The sequence below is a fragment of the Nymphaea colorata genome, chromosome 1 (assembly GCF_008831285.2).
Source record: "Nymphaea colorata isolate Beijing-Zhang1983 chromosome 1, ASM883128v2, whole genome shotgun sequence".
In the NCBI taxonomy this organism is placed as follows: Eukaryota; Viridiplantae; Streptophyta; class Magnoliopsida; order Nymphaeales; family Nymphaeaceae; genus Nymphaea; species Nymphaea colorata.
In genome coordinates this window covers 36,910,546-36,925,667 of record NC_045138.2, presented here as the reverse complement: position 1 = coordinate 36,925,667, position 15,122 = coordinate 36,910,546, and the positions used below count along the sequence as shown (strand labels likewise).

At 41.0% G+C, this 15,122-nt stretch overlaps 2 protein-coding genes across 2 annotated transcripts; both read right to left on the bottom strand.

The window, feature by feature from the left end:
- Positions 1–1,271: 1,271 nt before the first annotated feature.
- Positions 1,272–2,774, bottom strand: LOC116265349 (transcription factor MYBC1-like). Its single transcript, XM_031645910.2, has one exon. It carries the CDS (start codon positions 2,583–2,585, stop codon positions 1,716–1,718), a length of 870 nt encoding a protein of 289 aa, XP_031501770.1. The 5' UTR covers positions 2,586–2,774; the 3' UTR covers positions 1,272–1,715.
- Positions 2,775–9,684: 6,910 nt separating this feature from the next.
- Positions 9,685–13,625, bottom strand: LOC116265339 (G2/mitotic-specific cyclin S13-7-like). The gene is made up of 10 exons (XM_031645899.2): positions 13,353–13,625; positions 12,638–12,743; positions 12,511–12,549; positions 12,358–12,409; positions 12,062–12,280; positions 11,847–11,972; positions 11,518–11,766; positions 11,257–11,415; positions 10,975–11,168; positions 9,685–10,122 (listed from the first exon to the last, which is right to left on the bottom strand). Exons 1-10 carry the CDS (start codon positions 13,384–13,386, stop codon positions 9,969–9,971), a joined length of 1,332 nt encoding a protein of 443 aa, XP_031501759.1. The 5' UTR covers positions 13,387–13,625; the 3' UTR covers positions 9,685–9,968.
- Positions 13,626–15,122: the final 1,497 nt, after the last annotated feature.

Genomic DNA, 15,122 nt, shown 5'->3' with positions numbered 1-15,122 from the left:
AGCATCTTTCACAAGCCATTGGAATAGGATCAACAAATTCACAACTAGCAAACTGAATGGGAAACTTCCAGCTTTTCATCCTCAATTCCATCTAAAGATTCACCTTCAGTTTTCATCTAGAGGCACAACTGGCTCAAAAGCTACTTGAGAAAACTCAAGGAAGGAAAGATGACACATACACACACTAAAGGATTAAAAACGGAAGTAGAACACCTGCTGATGAACTTGGCAACTCAATCTGCAACAGTTAAAATTTATGCAAGAGCAACTCTAGAATTCTACAAACTTCAGAACAAGAATCTCATGCATTAAAGTATAAGATAACCCGCTAAATTTATATGTGTACCATCAAACATCATCTAAGTACCCCGCAGACAAGAATCATCAGTTTTGAAAGCAAATGGTCACGAAAGACATTCATCATATTCTTCCACCAGTCTTGTCAAACTGACAAAGTCTTTGCAATTCAAAGGAACAAGGTTGCAAGCCTACAAGCACTCAGAAACTGGTAGGACGCAAGCTGCGGGCACTGTAGCTGCCCAGAAAACCAAGACTAGACAGGCACGTATCAGAAACCTTGCACACAGTAGTAGACGTTAGTAATCCATGTGTGCAACAGTTGTCAACAAATCAGCCGACAGGCATAAATAATCTTCAATTCTAGATATTTTACTGCACCGTAATTTGTTACGTGACTAAATAAAAAAAGATCAGCGAAACAAGGCCATATGTGACGTTACCAACTATCCTCAGAAAATGCGCTTGGCTGTGCGTCATTAGCTAAGATTTTTCAGTTCTCTTCTCCACAACAGATCATTCATATGTTTTAAAATCAAGGAAACATGAAAAGCAGCCAAAAGGAAAAGCATTTATGATATCACTAAAAAAAGAACAGGAAAAGGAAACTATACCAGACATGGCGTGAGCAAATAGCATAGACAGAAAAGAAGATTCACATGAGCACCGCATTCAGAATGCCAAGGGAATAACCAAAACCAGCACAATTATGAAAGCAACATTCAGCAAAAATATAGGCTTTTCTCAAATTTACGCAACAACACTAAGTTCTGTTTCAACTACTTTTGAGAAAAAAAAAATCGGCATTCAGTCAACTACTCAACTTCCATTCCTTGAGCTCATGATAAAGAATAAGGTCGAAGATAACCAGGTTTCAGTTGGACAGAAAAACTTGCTTAGTGCTAAACTCGACAAGTATATAGTGAAAGATGACAAAATCCAATTAGAAACAAGGAAATGAGAGAGAACAAGAGTGAGCTAATCTGAGAAAGATTAAGAACAACTGATTTCTTTCAAGGCCACCCACACAGGGATAGACGACACTATCAACAACAACAACAACAACAGTAATAAGAGGGAAAAAAAAATCATGAATCGGAGTCCGACTCACTTTCACCCTGACCATCAACTTCCAATTTCCCAAACAGAAAACCAAATGCTGTCAGCTTTGTTCATCAATCCCCTGATGTCCAAATGGAAAAACCCAACTTAATTTGCTATCAATCATCAATTCCCAATTCTCAGAATTCAATCTCCAATAGAATTCCTCTCGGACCATCACCACCCGACTCCCTCCCTTCTCCGATTCAGAGGAAGAAAAGAAAAGGAAGAAGAAACCAGAAAAGCCAGAACTCAATTTACACTACGGATCGACAAACCGAGCTACCAACACGACCTCATGGTCGTCCGGACATCGTTCAGTCATCTCCTGTCGGAAATAAAGTCAGAACTTTTCTCCCGGCCGTCCCTGTCGCCGTCGAATCCGAGCCCAATTCGTCCACCATGCCCCCGAAGTCCCTCGCCTTCCCCATCATCATCGCAGCCGCCGCACCCTGTGGTACCATCCGGTGTACAGCCTGATGTCGAGCCAAGTACCTATGATCGAACCCCGCCGGAAACGCGCCAGACGGGGGAGGCGGCGGAGGGGGAAGCGGCCCTCCCATGAAGTGGTGATGGTGGGCAGTGGCGGCGGCAGGCGGCTGCATAGACATGAAGGAGACAAGGTGGTGGTTCTCAAAATGGTGGTGAGGCGGAATCGGGGTAGAGGAGAAGAGGTGATCGCAGGAGGACGGCGGTCCGGCGGGTGGGCCGCCGCCTCCGCATCCGCCGTCCCCTCCTGACAACCCCTGCATCCTCTTCAGGTAGAGGCGGTACTTTTGGAGATGGCTGGCGACGTTCTCCCTGGTGAGGCCGTCGACGTTCATCAGCTGCATGATGGTCTTCGGCACGGCGTTCTTGATGCCCAAATGGCCGACGGCGTCGACGAATCTCTTGTGCAGCTGGGGAGTCCACACGAGGCGCGGTCGCTTCAGAGTGCGAGCGGGCTCGTCGGCTCCACCCGACGAGTCGAAGTCGTCCCCCGGCTGGGGCGAAGGAGCCGACACCGGAAGCGGCTGTGGCGGCGGCGGGGAGGTGGTGGTGGTCGTCGCGGTCGTGGTGGCGGAGGAAGAGATGTCGAAGGCGGCGGCGAGGTCGGGAGTGATTAGGGTTTGGGACAGGGGCATGAGCTCGTCCGGGGAGGGAAGCTCCTCCTCCCAGTGGGCGAACCAGGAGGCGTCGTCCCTCATGAGTGCAGGCTCGTGTCTCGCTTGCGACTTAAGAAATGGACTCACCGGACTCCGCTCCGTCTCAAACTCTATCCTAACGGTGGCGCAGGTGGCGGTGCTGGTGGTGGCGCTCGTGGCGGAGGTAGTGGCGGCACTCCATTTCAGAGCCGGAAGTGAGGGGGGAAGCCGAAGGAGAGCAGATCCGGCGAAAGTCTGTTTTTGTGCGTAGATGGGGGAGGGGGGGGATCTGGTGTGCCTCCCGAATTTACCAGAAACCCCTCCGGCTTTCCAGAATGGCAGATTCTGTCCTTTTGGGGGTTTGTGGTCTGACTACATTGCCCCTTTTTGTCTTTAGTTAAGCCTTTCGGTTTCGGATCCGATGGGTTCTGTCTGATGTCAGTTCGACTCTAACCGATACCGGGTTTTCAAGTCCTCGTTCCTGGATCCGAACCGGCAAAGAAGTCCACCTGGCTTCGGTGATGACATTTTCGGTAAAAAAATTTATCAGTTAAACCTTAACTGAAGTCGACTAGGGGTAAAAGAGTCATTTCGGAAGTTAATAACTAGACACAACATCTTCCTCGAGATGAGTCTGCTTTTATAATTCATTTATTATTTGTTTGATTGGGGAATTTTTTGTTGTTTAGCTTCAAAATTTTTCGTTGCCATAAATAAATGTGGGGAGTGCGAGAGATCCGAGGAGTTAGATGGAGGAAGGGGAAAAATATGCCTTCTTTTATTGACATTTATTGTAGTATTTAATTTTCTTTTACTTTAAAAAAAAAAAAAAAAAGAGGGACGTTCAGTTCATCTTGGATACCGTATATGTCCTCGGACAAGTCATTTATGCCTTTTTTTTTTTTCTCTCTCTCTCTTTTTGCAACCGTTGCCGCCGACCCGGTTTTCTGTATTTTTTTCATTTTTTTTTTTCTAGGGGGTGTTGGGACGTTTTTCAGAAAATAAAAATAAAAATTTGCATGAACATTTAGTATATTAAAGTGAGGGAAGGTTTTAAGTTGGAGAGGAAGGGCGTGAATGCCGATGAAATCAATTTACGTGTATCGTATTCGACTATGAAGTGAAATGAGTATGGGATTCGATGAGACCCAAAAGAAGAGACGTACAAAACCTTTCGGCTTTAGAGAATCTTATACAGCACCGAGCTCGATCCAATTTGGTCATGAAAAAAGATATCAGAATTTTCAAAATTATGTCAAGTTATCTTGGGTCTTTTCCAGTCATGACTCAAACCCTTCACTTTGAAAAGCTAGAGTGTATAATATATATATATATATAGGGAAGATTAACATTCAAAATGATTCTTGAAGAGTCTCATGCCTATAAGAATCCATTTACAAATTGAATTGATTAGATTTGAGAAGTACCTCAATTTGGCTGAAAGCGATGTCAGTTGCATTTATGCAGGGGCAATGTTCAACGACTTTTAAATCATTAAGAACTTATATTTTGGGTGAGGAAGAGGAATAATCTCACCGCCTCTCCCTTTTTTGCTTGCCCTCAATGTCTAAGACTAAAACCTATTGAGGAGACAACTTATCATCAACTCAGTACCCCATCCAAAGCTATGCTCAATGAACAAAACTTTATTTATAGAATAAAAAAGAACTAGATTACCCAAAAAAAAAACTCAAAAAGGATCAAACCAGCTAATTTCTTGTCCTTTCTTTATTATTTTAAAACATTTTACATAGCATTTCACTGAATTTTCTTTAAAAAATATTTTTGTAAAATATATATATATATATATATATACATAACTTGGGGTTTGAATGAAGAAAAAAGAAAAGAAAATTGCGGAGTTAAAATGCAATGGAGCCTCAAGGACTAGAAGACAATTGCAAGCTCAATTCGGCCACCTTTTAAATAAGGTTGTTGCTGAGGAAGTTTTAAATAAGAATAAGATTGCAGCAGATGGGCCAAGATGGGTAGGACCCGAGCCTCTACTCAATTGCTTGTTTGAACAAAGGCAGCCATCTTGTGGAAGCCCCGCGATGAGCCAAGATTGGTAGGCCCAACTCCATTTCATCATTTCGGGTTTAGAAAAAATTCAATAAGTATCTGAGTGGGCCTGGATCTGTTATGCCGAAGTGGGCCTCATCGGTCCAATAGGAGCACAGATCGAGGTTTGACTGACCATGTTTTGGATCAGGATAATGTATTTTAGATGTTCCAAACAGAGCCTGTCTGCCCACCTTTCTGATGCGACGCGTATCAACAAGATCCAATTACTAATTGGATCTTGGTTCCGAATTCGCGTCCGCGATACACGAATCGATCAACTTGGGAGGAAGAATTCTCTTGAACCTTTTGAATTTGCTCATTGTTAATTACAAGATGTGTGTAGAAAAAACCTTTGGTGGTTGTTAAAAGCTATTAGGTGGAGGACAATGAGGGTAATAAATTTATTATAAAAAAATTTAAGCAGCCCTCAGGAATGAGAGGGCAACTTGGCTATGTGAATGCGCACAATCATTTTGCGTAGATCTTTTTATCGTCGCAGGTAAAAAACCATAACATACAAACAAGATGCTCAAGATAAAGTGAGACATATAGGGTCCCGACTAAGTTTCAGAAATATTAAATGTAGTTGGGGCTTGTGTTTACTTATTATCTGTCCATGCACCACTTGCAACTTTACTGATTTGTAAAAGACAACATCCCTCGGACAATTTTCTCTAACTTTTTAGCAGTTTTTCCCTCTTTTTTCACTGATGAATCGGACAAAAATTAACGCACGTAGTACAAACTTCCATCATCAAGTGTTTGAAAATCATGATGGTTTCCAAAAAATCATGATGCTCTCAAAGTAATAAACAAAGAATATAAAAAAACCTTTTTTCTAAATTTGAAATATTTCAAAAAAAGTGTTTCTAAAACTGGTTGAGTTTCGCTTGCTTAAAAAAGAGATAAGAAAAGGTAAAATATGTAAACGGTATACCATCAAAAGCGACCTTTCTGGTTATTAAAATGAAGAAATGGGCATCTGTAATTTCAGATTTGTGAACAATAATGCGAATGCTCTTTATCCTACCGAAGAAAACGCTTTAGAAGGCGAAACGTTGCTTAACATAAAAGTATTTAGAGTACGGATGAGCACACCCATATAAATGATTGGGATCTCATCATTCACACTTTTTAAGTAGATCAAACCATAAAGAGTGGGTACAGATGCACATTATTATAAAAGCAAGATGCCAACAGCTTTTCCAGTCTCTCTTTCTCTCTCTCTCTCTCTCTCTCTCATATATATATATATATATGATCTTCCTAAACAATACTGTAGCTTGTTTAATCTGCCTTTGTCTTCTTGGTTCAAGGTACATTACTGGTGGTGGAAAAAATGCTGGTAGAAAAATTTTAGATTTTGAATGCCAGAAGCTCGGTAACTGTCTAGATATTTTCCTCTTCTCCTTTAGCAAATGATTAGTTACCTAAATTTGATTCTTTCTTCCGTGGTGGATTGTTAACCTCTGATTCATCCAGATTAGTTATTTAAGCAATTCTATCTAATTATATCAGGACTGAGATTTAAGTTCAACATTTCGTATTAAAACCAAATTTGGATTTGAGATCTGACGTTCACAGATCAGATTGTTCTTCACTATATAAATAAATAAATAATGGCAGACTATCATGCTCGAGTCAACGTTAACATATGGAAGCAGCATATAATGTAGCACATGATGGTCAGCTTAGATATTTCAACTCTGCGTGTGTGTGTTGAGAAAGAGAGAGAGAGAGACAGAGGTGGGCTTTCTAGGAACCTAATATTGGATGACCCAAGTCATCTCAGCGACTCAAAGAAGTAAACTCTTTAACTTGGATGTGTCAAGTTTTTTTTTTTTATTTAATTTCCTAGACATATGTAATAAACATATGCTTTTAACATAGCGCCAGAAAGCGTATGTAACAGTAAATAGTTTTTAACCTTTAATCGTCATTCTATAACTTAACTTGATAACGTGAATTTACCGGATCGGCCAAGTCGACCATAATTCAGTGCACGGCGGTTGATTTTATCCGGAGAGTTGTGTTTTTCCGGCGTCACTTTAGATGATGAAACATAGTTTGCATTGAATCCACAATTTCTCGATTACCCAAAACACTGAACGTTTGATGAGTTCCAAAAGATTGTTGCAGTTTGGCAAATTGAAAATGATGCCTCCATTGAATCTTGCATCCCTCTGTTCGAGCAAATGCTGCTGTTCTAAAGTATCCGATGGGAAAGGAGACACCGGCTTCCTTTCATGAGATCCGAGCTAATTATATCTTTTTTATGAAGAAGAAGATCAACTTTGATATTCTAAGTATGGGCCGTGCGTTCATGTACCAGCCTTAGTCCAGAGGTTCTTGATAAAGTCTTTGCATTTACCGGCAAATATTTGGGTCTCTATGATCATCTTGTCTAAGATGCCGTATAAACAGTTATTATCCCTCAAAGTTTTTGTTGCACTTTTCCAAGAAAAGCCGTTTGATAAAAAGACTGTGTTCTTGAAATCTAAGTTATTCAAATGCATTAGTCTAAAAATATTATGTTTTTTTATTATAAAATATAGCATGATTATGTTATGTTGGAACTGTAAACAACTTGTACAACCAAATCATGCTTTCCTTGAAATCAAAATTGTGTTTTTGATACATGTGTTTTAGTAACATATAATCTAAGAACACAGTATTGTTGTTACCAAATGCCTTTCAACGGATACAGAATACATTTACATAGGCAGGTTATGATTTGAAAAAAAAAAAGAATGAACTGAGCATTCAGATACTCAAAGCATACTTGGTATAAGGTAGAGCTAGAAAATTTTAGCTAAACTGCACTAGTTATATAATTTTAATTTTTTGGAAAAACAGATGTATGTGTATGTGAATGAAAAAAGCTGCCAAGAAGTTTTAATATGAACGTTTTTTGGGGCCAGTGTGGGCAGTTGCCCACACCTGCCTGAGCTTCTGCTCGGCATGCCCTTGGGAAATCTTCAACCCATTTGTGATTTCTTTCTCCCGAAAATCTTGATACCCAATGTGATCCTGATGCACTGCTCCATTGCTTAAGTCAAGTCCTTCATTACTCCTGCACTTTCTCTCTCTCATTCACTGTATATTTGTCTCCATATAAACTTAGATTTCTAGTTCCCATTGAAACTTTTCACTATAAGCCGTACCAATTTGCCAATGTGGATCCCTTGGTGCCCGAGCACCCTCGAATTTTGAACTTCCATACAAGTCAAACACCTCCTGTCAAATTAGATTTTAAAGAGATGAAGCGGTGGATTTTCTTTGGGAATGCAAAGTCGGTGGGCTGATTTGTTCAATCCCATGGCTGACTTTGGTATCAATGTTACAAGCATTGGCGTCGGACGATTACTTTGAAACAAATAATGATTAATAGACATTTTAAGATATTTATGAAAACAACAATGTTTTTTTTTTTAGTTACGATGACATAATGGTAGATATTATTATAAGAACGACAACTAAAGATGAAGCCTTGAAGGAGGGGAAAAAACTATGAATATGGACGAAGCAGACAGACCTTTTCTGCAATGTCCAGAGAACCAGTATCTGCGTAATGCCAAGTTCCCAGTATGTTGAAATTTGAAATCACTGCTTGGTTTTCTCTTCCGGATCATAGAAAAAGCCAATGAAACACAAATATGTAATCAGAGCCAAGTTCCCCCTTATTGAAAACCGTGTAGAATTTCGGGTATACTGAGTTCTTTGGAAAGCTTAGGCACTCTTCTCTCCCAAAAACATTTTAGAAAGCAAAAAAACTTGTAAGAAGCCCAACAAATGAAAAAAAAAAACAAATGCAAAAATGTTCTTTTGCATACAGAATAACCGACGAGATTCACCACGTTGGCCGTGTCGTTTTCTGAAACCGAAAAGAGAAGAAGCAGAAGCAGATCTGAAAGAGAAGGAAATAAATATGTGGCAATATCAAACTTGTGGGGTAAATCCATAGCGGCGATTGCCATTGTGACAATGAAACAAAAGAGCTCCCAAATTGGTTCCAACTTCCAATATGTTTAGATTATTAATTTACACACTCAGAATCATGGAACAACGAACAGTGGGCGTGGGGTTCGGTAGATTGCCATAATGAAATATTTATATTGTTAGCAACAACTACTCTTTGAAGACTGCATCATGATGGGGGGACATCGGATAAGTGCTTTTGGTTGAAGACGTTGGCATCTCTTTCGAGTTGGTTAAAGGAAAAGAACAGAAAGGAAAGCAAAATCTGTCGTCTTCTACACAGAACTAGATAAGCATTATTGAATCACTCCTCTTGCCTCCTGAGGCGGTGGGGTCCGATACAGATTCTTTGGCCGCTATATTCATTACTTTACCAATTTACTAGATGTTTGTTGCTTTCCTATAAAAATTAGTCATATCCAACACCACCATGTGGTAGGTAGGAAATTTAAGGGATGTCCTCCTTCAGTGAAGCTCCTGAATCAAGTCTCAACGTTGCCATTATGTTGTCTGTTACGGTTGTCTGAATCATGATCCTGTTACTATGACATAAACGGAGACATATAGCAGCAAACCTTACAACCAATGGAATACTTTCAAGGGTTTTCTTTATTTGAGATTGGGTCACACCCACAAGCTTTTTACCTGTGGTCATATCCAACACCACCATGTTTTAAGGGATGTCCTCCTCCAGTGAAGTTCCTGAATCAAGTCCCAACGTTGCCATTATGTTGTCTGTTACGGTTGTCTGAATCAAGTCATATTACTAAGATGATATAAAACGGAGACATGGCAGCAAACTTTACAACCAATGGACGCGCAATACTTTCTTCTTCAAGGGTTTTCTTTATTTGAGATTGGGGGTCACACCACACAAGCGTGTTCTTGTCCACATTTATGTGTTGAGAGAGAGAGAGAGAGAGAGAGAGTGAGAGTGAGAGCGCCTAGTTAATCAATTTAAATGGGTTTGAAACACATAATATGCCAAATACTCGTTTGTTTCTGTTTGAAACACATTAGTTTCATGTACCCTTGAGAAATGAGTAACTACAAATTGTGAAACTGAAAGTGACAAAGAAGACATTTATGTGTGTGAGATTTTAGTTAATCAATTCAAATGTGTTCGAAACACATAAATTTCATGTCTTCATGTACTCTTGAGGAGCGAGTAACCAACATATGCCAAATGAGTTTGTTTCAGTTTGAAACACATTAGTTTCATGTACTCTTGAGAATTGTAACTACAAAATGTCAAACAGAAAGTGACAAAGAAACATATATAGCAGACACATCATCCAACACATGGGTCACACAGGTGAGCGACCTCTCGTCCTTCCCTCTTCTCAATTGCAAGAGAGATTTGCTGCTGCTGCTGCTGAGAAGCAGATGAAACCACAATGACTATCAGAAGGTAGCCCTCCTCTCTGCGAGCAGTTCGGCTGCTGGAGGAAGAAGTGCAACTGACCCAAGTTGGGCACTCGAGTACTTCTTGTGAACAACCTTAAGCTTGCTGCCTACAGCAGTTGAATGGAAGTGCACCATGTGGCTTGCACACTCTCTGTTGAAGGGGGAAAACTCACAGACATCAAGACCAACTCTTATGATGCATGTTAGAAATCAATATTGCATGATAACACTAGAAAAGCAAAAGACACAAACAGACAACACCCATTAATTTCACTTCAGTCAACCTTCATAATTCAGAACATGATATTCACATGAAGTGGAACAGAAATGTCAGGGAAATATAAACTGTAGACATAAAGACAGAAGTCTGTAAAAAGAGTACGTACAATTGGGATGTGGACTGGACAAACGCATACAGCCAAAATAGGTACAATTAATGACGCCCTATACAAGGATGCTAGAATACATTAATGGCGCATTCATTCTGCAAGTACTTCTTCTTTTGTAAAAACTAGTTGTCCAAGGCTTTGTCATATCTTATCCCTAAAAAGCCCATACATTACAGGTAGGGACCACTGGGACTCGCCGCCCTCCATGGCATTTGGTTCGCCTGCAGTATCCATTGGTACTGCAGACTACACCACAGGGCAGAGTATATAAAAGTAAGATCACTGCACCTTGGATCTCAGATTTGGGCAGTGAAATTTCGTGGGGACCCACCCAAAATAAAATAAAATCCTTACCATATGTACTTCAATTATTTCTTTATCCTATCAGTCATATTTGCTCTGTGTTCCTGTACATTTTTGAAATTGGGATCCCGTAGAATTGTGTCTTCTTTTGCTGGAGAAGAGCCTAGGGAACCACTCACTACCAACCTTGTGCGATTTTGAAAGAAATTGTTGGCCTCATACTTTAGACTCTACTTACCACAGACATGTGTGCTTGCTCAAAAAGAAGAGAAAGTAAGTGGTTATATATTGCCCAGTGGATGTGTACATACTTTACTTGCTCTTCTGAGTAGGAGGTATGTTTTTTAAGAGCTTCCGTCCAAGAAGAACTTGCATTGAGCGTGCGTCGAGCGGCATACACGGCAGATGCTGCTATCATGGACGGGCAGTAAGTTATCATGGAGTACTGAATCAAGCTTAGTTCAGCAAAAAAGAACACCAGGTGCTCCATTGTTCTTGCGTCAAGCTGACAAAGTAGAAACAGTGAGTGCTGAGAAACAGGCAAATAAGGAAAGAAAAGAAGAGAAAATAACTGGTTGCATTATAATCTTCACCTGCTGATCAGAAGTGGATGCCTTCAAAAATCTGAGTAAGAAAACATAAGGGGTGGGAACAGTTAGACTCCACTCAAGGTAATTCAGAATAGTCTTTTCCATAACCAATATTTGATCTCTGGTGTATGCTCTATCTGATATGCATACGAAATCATTGACCTGCAAATTAGCACGGGCAATAAAACTGAAGTTCATTTCCCTGAAAGAAATGCAATGCAATAAGTGAACGAGACTTCCACTGGAAGCGGATGAATTCATCACCTCAGGGGCCCAAATCTCTTCGTATTTACAGGCAATGAGCATAGCCGTTACACCAACTAGCTGAAGATCTCTTCTTGGGACAGCTCTGATCGAAAGGAATCGATCAATAATGTGCATTGTTAGGTAGAGAGTTTCAGGCATTAGTTCGAATCTTAAGTGCACTTCAACCAGCCAGTCGGCCAAGATGGCTCTCATCTTTGAATTCAGTTCAGTTTGTGCGTCCATATAGTCAGGAATTTTACATGAAGCCTGGACAAGAACACAGATAATTTTTTAATAAACCACCACCACCAGAAAACCTGAACCACCTGAATGCATAGTAAACTGACCTCTGCAAGTCGATAAAATTTGTATATGTCATCAACATACTCCACGACTGCCAATTGATCATCCGCGTCCCCGCAATCAATATTATGATCTTTTTCTTTGGATTTTTCAGTTATTCCACAAGCATACTGTTTCAAATAAAATATGGTAACACGGTAAGAGGCCAGGAGTTTAAATCCCACTTGAGAAACGGGCAACATAATGTGTAAAACTGCACCTTGCTTCTGTCAGTAAGGATCTTAGTAAGAGTGGGAGCTCTCTTCTTCGATGAACCCTGTCTTGAAGCTTTCCTGTTTCCTGATTTTTCCTCGATGCCCTCATTCGTATCTGGGCTGATTTCGATCACGGTTTCCACCTTCACCTTGGCACCAACTTTCTTCGCAACCGCCTTTACTCCAACATCAGCCACTGGTGCTGCCGCAGCTGCCGGATTTTTCTGCCCCAACCAACATATACATTTGACCATGGCGCCAGAAATGTGATGTAAATTTCTTCTGAATTGGCAGATCATACCTTAGTTGCTGCTGCTGCCTGTGCGTTTGCCAGAAGTTGAGCACCAAAGCTCCTGATAACAAAGCAAGAATCAGAAATCAGCCACTAATTACCATGTGCCAAGGAGGAAAGAGATACATGTTAGAGAAGCTTTTGGCGGAATGCAGAACACACCTTGTGATGGGGCGTGAGAGTTGTGGTTGAGGTTGTTTACTGTTAAAAAGAAAAAGAAACCAAATGTCATTAAAATTCCTATCGAGAACAAAAAATAGTGTGATTATTCATTGAGAACGCTACTCACCCTTCGACACAACGAGTAACAACCACATTGCCGATGTCCCCAAGAGCACGGCGATTCTTTGCATCTGCAACCGCAGGTTTCTGCTTACCAGCAACTATCGGTTCACCTGCATAAACGATCCCAATAAGAAAAGATTTCTCTAATCTATGCAGTATTTCGGCAGGAACAGAAGAAGATCTATAGTTACGAGCGAGTTCAAGAACTAAGAACTACAAACGAGAAGATTGTGAAATGTCAAAACAATCGAATGAAAGATTAAAAGATAGCAAAGATGGCAAGGACAACGATGGCGGTGAAAATCACAAGAACAGACTGTTCTGAAAACAGAATTGTCGGAGAACATTGGTTCTGAAATTCGAACATCTAGGGAACAAGAGCAAGATGTCGCCCGAAAAGCTCATGAAGAGGATTGACGATGGATAAACTAATGCCATATTAACGAAACATGAAATTCTAGCGTGATCCTAGAACGACCAATCGAGTTTCTCCCGAAATTAAGAATTTGACGAAGAAGCAAGAAAAGAAAGGCCAAGATCAATAACAGACCAGTACAACTCCAAAAGAGACACCGTCAGAACAGTAGAGAAGAACGTTGATGAAAAAGGACCAAAATGGTTTAAAACCTGAATATTACTAAGCTACCAAAGAAACTGGCTCAGGAAAATGGAAAAAAAAAACGGAAAACAGGGTCAACGAAGAAGAGAGAAAGACTCACCTCTGGCTTGCGGGACTGCAACCTTTGGAGCCATAGCGTCTTGCCCAAACACCGCAGCTCCAAGGGATGAAAAAACGGACGAAATGAAAGAACGGAGTTGGTCCTGTGGCTCCCGATCACAGTTGAATGCCGCCGTAGTGAAGGCCCAGGAAGAAGACGATGGCCCCCTCTTTCCTCTTCCTCCCTTTTCACCAATCTTTCCTTTCTTTTCCTCTATTCTTTCCTTCTTTCTTTCTTCCTCTGCCTCTCTCTTTTCCTCCTTCTTGTGGTGGCCCCGAATATAATGAAAAACACGAGGGACGCTTAACAGTATGGTTTGAAACAAAGGACGCGTCCAACGGTCGAATTTTTTCCTTCTTTCGGGAGTTGCAACGGTCGAAATCCTTCAGCCGTGCTCACAAGAGCCGTTGGGGATTAGTTTTGTTTTGAATGGCGAATGGGGGCCTCGGTCAAAGGGCAGGCCAGCGCTCGTCCTCTTCAAAATTCTTGACGATTTTGGACTTCTAATCCGAAATGACCAGAAACACCCTTCCTCCGACCAGGGGAAATGACTAAATTGCTCCCATCAGTTTCTCGAGAAAACGTCGTGTGAGGTGTAAGCTGGCCATTGTAAGCCCCAAACCAAAAGGGGGCAGATGGGATTTTCACGTGAATTGACAAAAGTACCCTAACATCATATAGTTGGAGTTTTTCAGTACGCTTCATTAGACTCCCAACGGATCGGATCCATGGGCAGATCATAACCCAGTACTCTAGGGGTTTACTGGATTAGCCAGCCCTCTATGGGGGCCCAGTTCTTGCTTAGGTTCTAACTAAAACTGCAAATAGATCTGGTTTGGATCGGTTAAGTTGCACGGAAGAAATTTGGACCCGGTCGTTCGGGATCTGTTACTTGATCCTGAACGAGCGATCCAATTCTTTTGTTGACTTTGGACCTGGGAGCATAAGGTTGGAAAACCGGCTACAGCACCAGAGCCTGATTAAATATAAACAGACCTTAACAGCGGAAAATTAAAGGTGCCACATTCATACCGTGGCTTTTCCAGTTTCCTGTTTTCTGCTTAGAAATTACTTCAAATGTTAATCTGACAAATTGGAAATAAAGTAATAGCTGTTTTCGTGAAGGAAAACGAAACTTCACTGCCCAAGTGAAAGCCGAAGTCCCCGGTTACCCTTTCGAGTTCGTGTCCCTTCACTGAACTCCACCCTACATGCTACAAGAATATAATGCCCAATGGGAATAGAAGCCATTTGTTTTGCTCTTCTTATGTTGAGATTGCACCTCTCCCTCTTAAATCTGCCCATACGTTCCTCCTGAGATTTCAGGATAAACTACCTGTCGCGTGGATCACAATTGACATATGAAACAAGCAGTTCCAAGTCAAATTTTTCTTCCCTACTCTGATTGGCGAGATATACGGGCAGAACCAGGCAAGCTTTTCGATCTCCATGGCACAGTCAGTCGGGAAAAATATGCACAATATCCTTTTACATTCCGATATTTCAAGTTGCTTTGGCTTAATTTAACTGTATAGATGTGACGTATGATCATTTTGTTAAGAGCCCAAACTTTCTTTTTTTTTTCGCTGAAGAAAATTGCCTTTTAAGCCATCAATTTTTTGAAATGTTATAAGCACTTGCATACATGTTCACTTCCGACCATTCGGTATCTGATTGCTAGCAATGGGGGGCCTTTTGAAATCTTTCTCATAGGCTTTCTCTGAATGCTACGCATTGCCTTTCAGCTCTCTCTCTCTCTCTCTCACACAC